We start from the raw sequence: 14,349 nt of genomic DNA on the forward strand, positions 1-14,349 counted from the left end.
TTGAAACGGGTAAGATCTTCAGGTCACTGACATTTAAATTTGGCAAGCGAGGCACCAAATACCCTGTTTTGTCATTGTGCTTTTCACGTAACGTTCAAAACACTCAGTGCACCTATTTTCTTTTGAGCAGTACACATATCATATTATTAACAATATAAATGCCTATCGCGTCAATAGTAATTTGTTTTTACGATAATTATAGCTAATGTAGGTACATAATGTTGACTCAGCTGGCTCTTGTACTTATTCATTCAAGTTCCTGTAATGACGTCACTGGAAATGTTGTTAAAGGGCCCTAGACTTACTAGCAATTTTTTTTAGATTTTTCCAGACCAGAAAATAGCAATGATATTATGTGTGATGACATTTCACTGTGCCCTACCGTTTGTGTAACTGTAGAAGTTTATGTATAGATATGTGTATGGTGTTGCGCGGTGAGTCGGACTGTCCGGAACTGGTGAGTCGCCTGGTGCGCCTGCATGTTCCGGACGTTCCTAGGCAATCGCTAAGGGCTCCTCTACACGATGGCCCAGCGTAGGCCAGTCCAAGGGACGCAGCTATGCGGTGAAATGAGATAGCAATATCACTTGCTCCCTCTAACGCATAAATGCGTCCCTAGGACTGGCCTACGCTGGGCCATCATGTAGAGGAGCCATAAGACCGCGGCGACACGATCTGTTGGCGGTGCCGGCGGCGCGCACCGTGTCGCGCATGAATTCTCCATTGCTTCGCTCTCTCTCACAATTGAATGCGCTCTTGACATTAGCACCGGAGTGCGACTTGATTGCGTGGCGATGGGCGGCTGTGAGAAGGAAATGCCTGAGATTCTGTGAGATGATGGATGCTAGGCCCTCAACTGTTGTTGTGTAGTTTTACGCTGTTAATTTACCTGTATAATTTCATGACGTATTGGTTGCGACTGTAATGTTATGGAAATATGTTTGAAATAAATAAATAAATAAATATTCTCCCGGTCGGTTTCAACCACGCCACAGTGACTGTTTCATCTCCGTTCGTGTGGTCGCATGTCGCATGTGGCCCGCGTAGCCGATTTTGTTTGTGAAGACCCATGCACAAGACGGGCAGGAAAGCGCACCTGAAGTAGGGTGACCAGATGTCCAATATTTTACGGGTTGTCCCGTATTTCAGGCACGAATTTTTCATTTTCCCGTAATTAGGCGAAACAAATACGGGACACCACATTGTCCCGTAATTTTATGATTCAATGGCATTTAATAATAAAAATACCTAGGTATTCGAACAATATTTATTTTCTTCGCACATAGCATGGAATACTTCTGTGTATTCATATTAATTATTGTTTTAAGGGTTGGGAAAGTTGAAGAATTTTTTTTTGTTGATAAATTCACACTCTTATCTAAATATGTAATTACAAATTGTTGATTTATGATTGTTTTATGGGTAGTTCATAAAGAAAATCAAATTTTGGAAAGGGTAGTGTATATAAAGATAGATAGAATACTCTTTATTGGTACACCGCAGTAAAATATACAGCTTAAACAAAGACTATTTGCAAAACAACAATTAGCAACAATTATTGTATAGGTTTTTTAGTTGATTATTTCATTTTCATATATAACGCTAAGAATTATTTTCTAATTTTATGTGTTCCGGCAGACTATTGTATATACTATTGTAAAGACTATTGTATGTTATGTATAAATATTAATACACACATATTGATAAATGCTTAAATAAATACAAAAAAAAATTATACTTACTTCATTAAAAGCAAATTTTCAACAATTTTAAATTTATTTTAGCGATTTTAGCTTTGTTTTAGAGTTAGTTTAGCTACGTTGAAACTTGTTTAACAAGTTTCTTGCGATTGATTGTCACTGTGCATCATTAGTATCATTACAATACTTATTAAAAAAAAAAATTCCGCAATTAAAATTCTTGCAAGGAAGATAATATATAAGGGTACAAATATATATCCATGTCTTTAGCCCATGTGAAATCAACATGGTTCCATAGCATGGGTTCCATCACATGGTATTTCAGCTCTTTAGGAAGCATTGTTCTTAAAATATCAACATCTTTTAATCTCGACAGATTATCGTTGCCACTAGCAATCAAAGAGATATTTATAGTAACTTTCTCCAAATTATAATTGGGTGGAGTCAAACTTTTGTACTTTCTGAAATTTATTACAGAACCGTAATCGTACTGGGTAAATCTTTTACTGACAGCAATTTGAGCAAAATGAATGAGAGTTCTTCTACTAGTAGAGGTCGGAAAGTGTCCCAAAATAACTTCCCAAAAGTGGGGCTCAATTCTTTCAGGATCAAAACCGAAAGCTGTTGAAGATAGGAGCACATAGCAGACTTCGTAACCAATTAGCCCTTGGCTGCATAATGACTCTATAAGATCATTAGCTGCAGAATGATCGCGTAATAATTCTTCCGTCCCTGTGGCTTTCAAAAATTTGTTTATCGCTGGCCATGCCTTAGTCAATGTTGAAAGTGGAGGGATTAAATTGCTGAGGAACGCGACAGGCGCCAGGGCAATGAACCCTTTAATTTTCTCATTATATTCCGGCCTTGTTGATAATAGAATAAAATGTATCGTCGTCCCCTGGGAATGCCCTATTGTTCTTATGCTCTGCTCACCCGTAAATTCTAGGATGAAGTCAACTAAAGCAGCCAAATCGTAGTAACCAGCTTCATGAAAACTGAAGTCCCAGAACTTTGGTCCGGCGTCAGGATCCAGGTGTTTGTGTCTCCGGCCATATTTGTTGCCTCTTGTATTTCCAGACCACACGTCATAACCTTTATTAGCCAAAGTAATGATTAAAGACAAATTCCCTCTTATAATGAATGTGTCAGCAGAATCAAAAATCCCATGCATTACGAGAACGGGCCCCTTTGTCTCTCCATGGATATGAAATAAAGTTAAAATATATCCATCTTCAGTGACCACATCATGCTCTTCGACAGAATGTCCATATTTCATTCCAAGTTCAGTAAAACTTAATGTAGCATCTTCTGGTCTTGATTCATCTAGTAAAATCGAAAACGAAACTGATAAAACGGTTAGCCAAATTACCGCAGTCAGTAAGGTATTCATATTACTTGTTTCAACAAGACTGTTGTAGGTACTGATCACTGTTTTGTACTGCACTGGTACTATTATAAATACCTCGGCTAATGAAACCTAAGTTTAATATTTGTCATGGTTAAAGACACGGCAGCAAGTTTCAGTGAACGTTGATAGTTTAAAAACAAATAAATTCAGCGTGCAAATACAATGGAAATGAAAGTTAACAAACAAAGTTAAGAGTTAATAAAAGATAACATCAAATGTCAACGTTTCATTTAATCCGTTGATAAGGTATATGATACATTTTTAAACACATTTGTATAAGATATCTGTTTGCGCCGCATAAATATAACCTTTTTTATTATCTATTCTGACCTCCTTGTCGGGTTTTCAAATAAACGGCAAGGCGGAAAAAGAAGTATATGTACATGACACATTTCAATGTCTGAAGAGAAAAAATCCACAAATTACGATATTGCATGCACTACAAATAAATATATAAAGGAAAGTGAGATCCATATAATTCAAGCACATCAATATCCAAAGTGCCGCCGATCTGTGGACGCTCAACAAGGAGTAATTCAGAACCAGTATAATTTAATTATTTCGGTAAGTTATTCCGCATCTCCATTTTTTGGCCTATGAACCGGATTCCAAATTTACCTTTAAAATTCTATAATTCATCCTTGTTGCTCACTGAATCGCGGTTTCTTAATTCTTTATCAAGATGTTCCCGTAGGTAATTAATTTATCCAAAGGTACAGTCAGTATACTAAGTTATTGTTATTGTCTGTTATTTTTACGCGTAGTGTGTGGAAATGTGTGGAATTATTCATCGCGCTACCTTATTCATAAATAGATGTGTTACAAATAATATTTCGTAATTTGTAACTGTCATATTGTGTTATAATTTTCACGGGACATTTTTGCATGCAATGTTCATTATATGATATTTATGTATTTTAAGTTACAAAATACATTAAAATAAACTGAAAAGTACGGGTAAATTATTCCTGAAGGCCTCAGTTTTTCTTTAACTGTAATTAACCTATTGCGAAAGTTACACTTGTATTAAGGTATCATACAAGCGGAACGTTCGTATTTACTTCATTTTCTTTCGACTTGTATTAAGATATTATTCAAGTTGAATATAATTTACAATTACTTGTGTATTTTAGGCACTTATTCATACTTTTCGTGCTGTCATAGTAACAACTAGGTAACCATGGCAACGAGACTTAAGCTCGCCGAAGCAAAGCGTGCTCAATGTTTCATACGTTTACAAAACATTTACGATATGATTCCAAAGCTAAGCAGTGACAAGAAGGCTCTATCGCAGTTCATCGCGCAAGCTCGATTGGTCGATCAACTGAGGAAAGAATTTATAGAGTTGATGGATGACGTCAATCTTCTAAACTTGGAGTTGGACCCGGAGTATAACGTGAACTACAGCGCAATGAACGCGTTTGAAGATCTTTACTGCGTAATCAAATGTCAAATTACAAAAATTGATGCACCTGCTCCGAGCCTCTCGACATCCAGGGATTCAAGCCATACCTGTAAGGACGACTCCATTAAAATCCCACGGATTGATCTTCCTTCTTTCGATGGAGATATTCAAAATTTCCCATACTTCTATGAAACATTTAAGCGTATCATACATGAGAATAAAAAACTTACAGATTCTGAGTGTGTTCATTACTTATTTAGTCATCTGACAGGAAAAGCAAAGTCGATCTGTGTGGGAGTTATACCTGCCGCAGAAAATTACAACACAGTTTGGGAAGCATTGATCGCAAAATATGATGATAAACGCGCATTGGCAACGTCATATTTAAACCAGCTGTTTTCGATGAAACCTGTCAACGTCAACGGTCCTTCGGCATCTATTTTAGAAAAAACAATTGATTCGTTTGCTGCTACTATTTCAGCAATAAAACAACTCAAGCTCGAAAACTTAAGTGACTTTATTTTCATTCATCTGGGTCTTAAGTTATTAGATTCAGATACCACAAAGAATTTTGAGATGTCTATTCGGAATTCTTCTAAAATGCCTACATATGATGAATTCATTTGTTTCGTTAGTGAACAAGTGAAGATTTTATATCGGACATCGCAACGAACGCCAACTAAGGCTGAAAGCGGCTCCGCTGCCAGCACTAGCAGCGTGCGAGCTCCTCTCCCTCGCACACCCCAAGCGTATGTTAGCACGCAAGGGCATGACAACGGAAATCCATGTGCTATGTGTAAGAGTAATGATCACTCGCAACTTTATAATTGTAATTCCTTCATGAAACTCCCACCTAACGAAAAATTAAATTTCGTTAAGGAAACTCACGCGTGCACTAATTGTCTGAACACGCATCATACTGCATCGAAATGTTCCTCAAAGAAAACTTGTCGTAAATGTCAAGGCAAACATCATACAACGTTACACTTTGAAAACTCAAAACCTGTAATGAAGAGAAACGAGCCCAAGTCCTCACCTAAGGATGATAGTGAAGCTAGCACAAGTTCATCTGTGACGGACAACGGTGCCTCCGTATGTACTCATTCGGCATTGAGACAGACTAAATCACCCTTGACGGAAATTCTCGCCACTGCTAAGGTGCTAGCTAGTGGGCGTAACGGCAAGGACAAGGTTTTGAGATGTCTGCTGGATCCAGGATCACAGAAACATTACGTTACATTGAAGTGCTGCAAGAATTTAGGTCTTCCTGTACACAGCAGCCCCGTGACTTCAATAAATGGATTAGGGGGAACAACGATAACACAACCCATTCGAGGAACTGTCAACTTAACATTTAGGTCAAGATATGATCCTAAATGTCAATATACTATCGAAGCGCTTGTATTAGATGAGATCACGCCTGATTTACCGACCTGTCATATTGATCAATCTTCATCTGATCTGTTTGATAATTTACATCTAGCAGATGATTCCTGGGCGATCCCAGGAGAAATTGACGTACTTCTTGGTGTTAAGTTATTCACCAAATTGTTAATGTCGGATAAAATTGAGAACCAACCTGGTTTGCCTGACGCTTTAGAAACTACACTGGGGTACATCATATTAGGTGATGCTCCCGCAGTAAATGCTTCCTACTCAGCAGCTGGGTATTTTACTTCGGTTGAAGTGGGAAATTTGATGCAAAAATTTTGGGAAATTGAAGATTTAGATGGAGTCATTCATAGTCCTGCCGACAAACAAGCTGAAGACATATTCAAAAATACAGTGAATCGTTTGGAAGACGGGCGGTACGAAGTTGCACTTCCATTTAAATTGGAACCAAACAATTTAGGCAATTCTTACAAGACTGCTGAACGCAGATTTTTAGCACTTGAAAGAAAATTCCTCAAACAACCTGAGTTAAAGCCAGCTTATGATGAAGTTATCCGTGAACATATTGATAAAAAATACTTATCTGAGGTTCCGAATGATAAGTCAAATGATGCTTATCACATACCCCATCACGCAATTGTCAAAAGTGACAGAACAACCACAAAGGTGAGAATTGTGCTGGACGCTAGTGCACAGACCACAAGCGGCTTATCATTAAATGACATACTTCACGCAGGACCAAGTCTACAGGCTGACTTGTTCTGCATTCTCCTAAACTTGCGATTATTTGCTATTGCCATCACGTCTGATGTACGTCAAATGTATCTGTGTATTGACGTACGGGGGGAGGATCGTCCTTATCAGCGTATCCTTTATAGGTTTAGTCCTGAAGAAACTATAAGGGTGTTTCAATATAACAGGGTAGCTTTCGGTCTACGTAGCAGTCCTTTTCTGGCACTGCGAACTGTCAAACAGTTGGTAGCTGATGAAGGTGATAAATACCCACTCGCAAAAGAAATCGCATCTCGTGATATTTATATGGATGATGTAGCCAGTTCAGTTATTGATGAAGACCAGGCTGTACAAGCGACTAAACAACTGCTGGATTTGTTCTTGAAAGGCGGATTCCAATTAGCAAAATGGTCGTCTAATTCTGCAGCTGTTCTGAAAGAAATACCAAAGGAACTACATCTGTCCCAAAGTGTCACCTTCGACGATGATACAACGTTGAAGATTTTAGGTCTTCGTTGGTATCCTGGTGAAGATGTATTCAAGTTCCAGGTTAGTCCCGATGATCGACCGTGTAGTAAAAGAAACATTCTTTCATCAGTAGCTCGATTATTCGATGTTCTGGGCCTAGTTGCCCCTGTAATCGTGTTCGCTAAGCTTCTAATAAAGGAGTTATGGCTTTTGAAAATCGATTGGGATGAATTGCCGCCTGATCAAATTGTACGCCAATGGCAACAGTTCCAAAGTGAACTACCGCTACTATCTAACATTAGCATTTCCAGACATATAGGTGTTATTGAAAACTGTTCATTAACTATAGTTGGTTTTTCGGATGCTAGTGAAAGGGCTTATGGTGGAGTAGTTTATGCCTACGCCACCTTTCCTAATAATGACCGGGGTGTCATTAATTTAATTTGCGCTAAATCTAAGATAGCGCCCGTGAAGGTTGTTAGCCTAGCAAGACTGGAATTATGCGCAGCATTGCTATTGTCACAACTAATGAAAAGGGTGGTTGATACCTACTCAACCAGATACCCAATTGACTCTATGTTGGCCTTTTCCGATTCAACAGTGACACTCTGTTGGATTCATTCGTCGCCCCATCGATGGCAAACCTTTGTGGCCAATCGAGTTACTAAGATCCAAGAGAACTTGTCAGGCGATCATTTTTATCATATCAAGGGAACAGAGAATCCAAGTGACTGCCTGTCTAGAGGCTTAACTCCAGCACAACTGGTGAACCATCCTCTATGGCTATCAGGCCCTCCATGGATGAAACTCCCAAAAAACGAATGGCCGATTCAGGCGTTTATTCCAGACGAAGTTAACGTTCCTGAAGAAAAAACGGTTTCTTTAATGACTTGTGACAATTCGAACGACAGCATAATTTATGATTTGTCTAAACGGTTCTCGTCATGGATGAGATATGTTCGCACAGTTGCCTATATCTTAAAATTCATAAAACGATTACCTAAAGGTCTTATTAGTGCTGATGACTTAACAAAAGCCGAACTGGAAATTGTACGAGCTCTACAAAGAGTGTATTTCAGTCAACATATTTTAGACATGACCTTGAAAAAAGGGCTTACAAAGGCTTTAGCAAGCCTAAAGCCATTTATTGAAGATGGAATTCTTCGCGTCGGAGGACGTCTCAGTAATTCTAATGAAGATTACGATTATAAACATCCTTTGTTATTGCCACGTCGTGATCACATCATTAATCTACTGGTCGATTACTACCATCGACACCATTTACATGCAGGACCTGAAACTCTTATATCTATTCTGCGACATCGATTCTGGATTATAGCAGCTCGATGTATTATTCGTCATCGGATTCATTTATGCAATTACTGCTTCCGGACCAAGCCAAAGGCTAACTGCCCAATGATGGCAGATTTACCAGCATGTAGGGTAAATCAAGTTGAGAAAGCCTTTATACATACTGGTTGCGATTACGCTGGTCCTTTGTATTGTACACCTGTTCGACGAAGGGGTGTGAAGAGTCAAAAGGTTTATTTGTGCTTATTCACATGTCTCACAACGCGAGCAATTCATTTAGAACTTGCAACTGACTTAAGTACAGCAAGTTTTATGTCAGCATTTAAGCGGTTTTTATCCAGACGCGGTCCTGTTAAATACATATACAGCGATAACGGAACAAACTTCCAGGGAGCCAATACATATTTGCAAGAAATTCATAATTTCCTTGCGAATGAGTATAGAGAGGCTTGGGAAAATGAACTATCAGCCAATAAGATAATTTGGCGATTTATTCCCCCCAGTGCTCCACATTTTGGAGGATGTTGGGAAAGTAATGTTAAATGCGTCAAATTACACTTGTATCGTACTATAGGTAAACAAATTTTGTCATTTCAGGAATTAATGACAGTTCTATGTGAAATTGAGGCTTTATTAAATTCTAGGCCACTATCCGTGTTAAGCTCTGATCCCGCTGAGCCTTCCGCATTGACACCAGCTCATTTTCTTAATGTTACTCCATTGAAATATCTTCCAGCTACGTCTGTTGCGGAGGTAACATCTGATCATCTTTTGCAAAGATATCAATTATTAGATCGTTTAACACAATCATTTTGGAAGAGGTGGCGCGATGAGTATTTGCACACGTTGCAAACCAGACAAAAATGGAATACTCCTTCTCAGCCTGTTAAGGAAGGAACAGTTGTAGTTATTCTTCAAGAGAATGTTATGCTTTTACATTGGCCGTTAGGTCTTATAACTAAACTTATGCCGGGCAAGGATGGTATTGCCAGAGTTGCTTTGGTTAAAACCAAATCAGGCATACTTAAAAGACCTTTAGTCAAATTATGTCCTTTGCCTTCTCAATAATATATGTATTTCTATTAGTAATTCGTTATTTCTATTAAGTTATGTAGGCCTAATTTGTTTATGTTCATTTAGTTTTCTCTGAGCAATAAGGATGCTATTATGTAGTAAATGATTTATTTAAATAACTTTTGAAAACTATTCCTTTCAAGGCCGGGGGAATGTTTGCGCCGCATAAATATAACCTTTTTTATTATCTATTCTGACCTCCTTGTCGGGTTTTCAAATAAACGGCAAGGCGGAAAAAGAAGTATATGTACATGACACATTTCAATGTCTGAAGAGAAAAAATCCACAAATTACGATATTGCATGCACTACAAATAAATATATAAAGGAAAGTGAGATCCATATAATTCAAGCACATCAATATCCAAAGTGCCGCCGATCTGTGGACGCTCAACAAGGAGTAATTCAGAACCAGTATAATTTAATTATTTCGGTAAGTTATTCCGCATCTCCACTGTACGCTTCCATTTATTTACATACCTGTGTATCCTTAACTGATATCACGTAGTTAGAAACATTCCATAGGTATTTTTTTATGTTTTCACTTCAATGTATCAAATTATAATTATTTTACACGCATCGCATTCTCAATCTAATTCAGTGTATCATAGCGAGGCACTAATTCAAATAAAATTAGTATGATATTTACCTACGTTTTCGAATACGTTGCCTGGTGGGTGACCGGAGGTTGAGTTTATACTGGCTTATTTGAAGCAATACCCTGTGAAAGCCATTGTGTTAGCACACCAAGTCTTGAATCCTGGCTTTGTCGCTGCTCAATGGGGGTGTAAGTGACGTCACCTCATCACTCAACACATTTGGTGACAAGCTGGCTTGACGTACGATGGATAGACAGACATTTTTAGGGTTCCGTAGTCAACTAGGAACCCTTATAGTTACGTCATGTCCGTTTGTCCGTCCTCAGCTTAATTCAGTGACAGTTAAGGCTACTAATCTGTAATTCAGCATGTGAGTATAAATCAATCACGCTGACAGAGTGGTATAATAAAACCTCCAAAAAAAATTTTTGCTACCATAATTATTCGATATGCCTAAACGTCGCCAGGAAAATCGTCAAACAATGAGGTTTGAACGATATGGCCCCTCGCTTATGGAACGGGTGGCTCCTCGCCAAATCATGAACTAGCGGCGTTTCACGATCTGGCGGATTTTACGATCAGCCGCCAAAATACATAATATCTACTAAAAGCCTCCTTTTAAGGCAACCTATTGTGACGGACGGGTAACCCTACACTGGGCATGGCCCGACATGCTCTTGGACTGGTTATAAATGTAAAAGCTAAGTAACCTAAGTTCGGTTAGAGCATGGTAATGGCTATTGCCCTTTGCAAGAGGCCAAAATAGTACTCATTTCATTCCCATTGTTAATAATAATCCTATCTAGGGAGCGAATGTGCTAGGTTCCAATTTAGGTAGGGGTGTTAAAGTATTTATTTACCTATTTTAAATTAAAATACAACATGTTTGTATAGTATATCTCTTCTGTGCGAGATTGTCCCTAATTTTTTATTATTATTTGTATGCGAAATTACGTATCTAAATCCCAAGATGTTACGTTTACGACCGTATTATCTTGGTGTTTTCTAGCCTGTCCCAATATAACCTTCCACAGGGCAAACATGTCCGGCGTGTTATCTTTGCGCCAACGAATTTGCGGTGTTAATGCGTTTGCTGTGTACACCGCGGGGGGCTTTAGTACAGCCGGGGAAATAACACCCCAACGACTTTCAGATGGTACAAGAATTACAAGATATATAGCGCCAATTGCATGAAAACGTTTTATACAAAATGGAATAAAAATGGAAGTTTTCAGAAAATTGTGTACCCAATTAGCGTGAGTTGTTAAGGAAAGTTAATTAAAGTTCCTATAAAAAATTGGTTTTGGTGGTCATTTCATAAACTAGAATCGATATTCCAATGTAAAAATGTCAAAAAGTAGATTCCCATAAAGATTTCATGCTTAATTTTCGTTACAAAACTGACAGCGATTAATTTTTCTTAACTTACGCTATTAGGGTACACTATTTTCTGAAAACTCCCAAATGAGGGGTGTTTGATAAAATACCTTTCCATAAGTTTGAGGATGAATTTCGGTATAAAAGTATACTATCTAAGGAAAGGATATCAGCAGACACTCTAGGCTCGAATATAAACATAGGATTCTGTAGAGCATGTTGGCAAGCGAAGTAAGTGCATTTAGATGATGTGCTCAAATAATAGGGCCGTGAAATCAAAGCACGGGACTAAGTGGGTGCAATAATTGACCGAAACTGTTGTGATAAGTTATGATTCGTTTAGAAAACGGCCGTTACGGTCGGTCAGGTTAAAAGTGACATTGGAATAGCCATTATTGCTGCGGCGCACTATCACTGTCAATTTCCTTGATAAAATGAGTAACGTTTGTTGCCGCATTACTGCCGCGATTATAACGTTTAAGCCTTCACTCATGACTCTCAACAAATAACACTCATTGTATCACGGAAATTGACAGAGGTTACTGTGCCCGTCTCAACGCCGCAGGGCAATGCTGCAACAGTAATGTAGCTGCAGTTGACATTCGAATATTACGTTAACCCTCTCTATGTTTACTTATTTATCTATGCTTACCTACTTATCTCTCCTAATTCCTAATGCCTTAACTTAGATTTTCTTAACTATGCGTGAATTCGCCTACTCAGTTTTAAGCTTATTTGACACATTGGATTGGATTTGGAAATCGCCCAAATTGTATTATGAGAAAAAGTAAAAATATGTTTATTTTAAACACAACATATTACATTTGATTCATTAAAATGCTAGTAAACGCTTGTGCTTATGTTCTAGAAGATGTTCACTAAATAAGTAAATACACAACCGACAGCACCGCACACGCGCTACTTATTGCTAGAGATACAATTTAAATTGTATAAGTAGAGACGATTTTTGACAACGTTTTCTTTTAAAAATAAACGTAAATATATATATGTAGTTAATATTAAAGATGACTTTTGGTAGATGGTTTAAGTTTTAAACTTGTGTTTTGACTTTTAACTACAACCGAGTTGAGACCTAACCATGAGGCCTCTAAAGTCTAGGTCTAAGTTCCTATATAGTCTTTATCGAAACTAAGTAGTTTCAGCCTACCGGGTTGACAATTTAAATATATGTTAATAAAATCACAAGATTTAACTACTCCACACTAAGGCCCACCATAAACAAAAATTAAATCAATAGTGATGGAAATATGGCTGTGTTTTTTTATTATTCTAAAATCGTAAGCAGTAAAAGAAATGCAACTCTGTTCCAATTGAAAATGCTTTAAATTTCATTTAATTAATTAGTAACGGAAAACGCTTCAGCATTTTTCACCCTTACTTTCAAACAACCTTCAGTTTTGGCAGTCGTTGCTTGCCAATTTGAGAAAAAAGAAGTAATTAAAAAAATATCTAATCAGTCCGGAGTCGAGACAAGGAGTCCTTCAGAGAATTTTAACGACATCAATTTAAAATGCTTGATTATGAAAAGAATCTGAAAGAAAGCTGAAGTGAGGTGTTGATATCAAAGTACAGTAAAATTACTTTATACAGAAACATCTTTATTCTCTGGTTAAATGTTTTTAATTTCAACCCTTAATTACTCCTCTTCGTCTTCCTGCCCTTATCCCTGACTAATAACGACTGAGAATAAAACATCAACTTTTGACGTCAGATGTCGTTCGGATGACAACTGCAGCTGCATTACTGTTGTAGCACCATTTTTTTTATGTAATAGGCCGCAAACGAGCAGACGAGCCGCCTGATGGGAAGCCATAAGCAACATCGGAGGAGCCACTTATGCGTTGCCAACCTTTGAGAACCCTAAATACCTGCTTCTTGAAGAACCCCATGTCATAGCGCAAGGAAAACACCTCAAAAGGTAGCTCATTCCACAACTTGCACGTTCTGGGCAAAAACGAGCGAGATGCCCGCTTGTTCTTGGTTTGCCACGTGTTGAGTTCTCCGCCGCTTTACTGACACGATTATGAAGTTCATTCCGTCACTCGTTTAATTAAAGAAATTGACAGACAGCGGCGACAACAACTACGCTGCAACAGTAATGCAACTGTAGTTGACATCCGAACGACAACTTTTCTTGGTGAAATGAGTGACGTTCGCTGCCGTATTACTGATTTTCCGCCTTCCATATGATGTCGCCAGTGAGTCTGTTACGGTTAAAAATCGTAACTTTAATTTTAAGATTTCTAAGAGCTGCTAAGGTACCCGTAGTGACATCTAGCACTATGAGCCTGCAAAGCGTTGTTAGTTTGCAGTTGAGTCGATTCTGTTTCAGCGCCATCTATCCAAATCGAGTGGTACTCGATCAGATGGCAACTTACGTTCACTCATATACATTATGGTTGTTATGAAAACTAAGATATTTCCTATAATAGTTTAAATATTTAGGTATTACTCTTGTAAAATATGATTATAGCGCTGCACGCTGGTGGCCTAGCGGTTAGAGCATGCGACTTGCAATCCGGAGGTCACGGGTTCAAACCTCGGCTCGTACCACTGAGTTTTTCGGAACTTATGTACGAAATATAATTTGATATTTACCAGTCGCTTTCCGCTGAAGGAAAACATCGTGAGGAAACCGGACTAATCCCAACAAGGCCTAATTTACCCTCTGGGTTGGTAGGTCAGATGGCAGTCGCTTTCGTAAAAACTAGTGCCTACGCCAAACCTTGGGATTAGTTGTCAAGCAGACCGCAGGCTCCCATGAGCCGTGGCAAAATGCTGGGACAACGCGAGGAACAAGACTCTTGTAAAATATGAACGTTTAGTATTTCTAGCTTATGCTATCATTTTGCTGTATTACTTT

General features: G+C 38.3%; 1 protein-coding gene across 1 annotated transcript in view; it reads left to right on the top strand.

The window, feature by feature from the left end:
• Positions 1 to 5,521: 5,521 nt before the first annotated feature.
• Positions 5,522 to 14,349, top strand: part of LOC133527165 (uncharacterized) — a 29,549-nt gene continuing 20,721 nt past the window's right edge. Inside the window, exons 1-2 of the mRNA XM_061864057.1 lie at positions 5,522 to 7,186; positions 9,299 to 9,398. Coding sequence (XP_061720041.1) covers positions 5,522 to 7,186; positions 9,299 to 9,398 — 1,765 coding nt within the window. The remainder of the gene's footprint in view (positions 7,187 to 9,298; positions 9,399 to 14,349) is intronic.

The sequence above is a fragment of the Cydia pomonella genome, chromosome 17 (genome assembly GCF_033807575.1).
Source record: "Cydia pomonella isolate Wapato2018A chromosome 17, ilCydPomo1, whole genome shotgun sequence".
Lineage (NCBI taxonomy): Eukaryota > Metazoa > Arthropoda > Insecta > Lepidoptera > Tortricidae > Cydia > Cydia pomonella.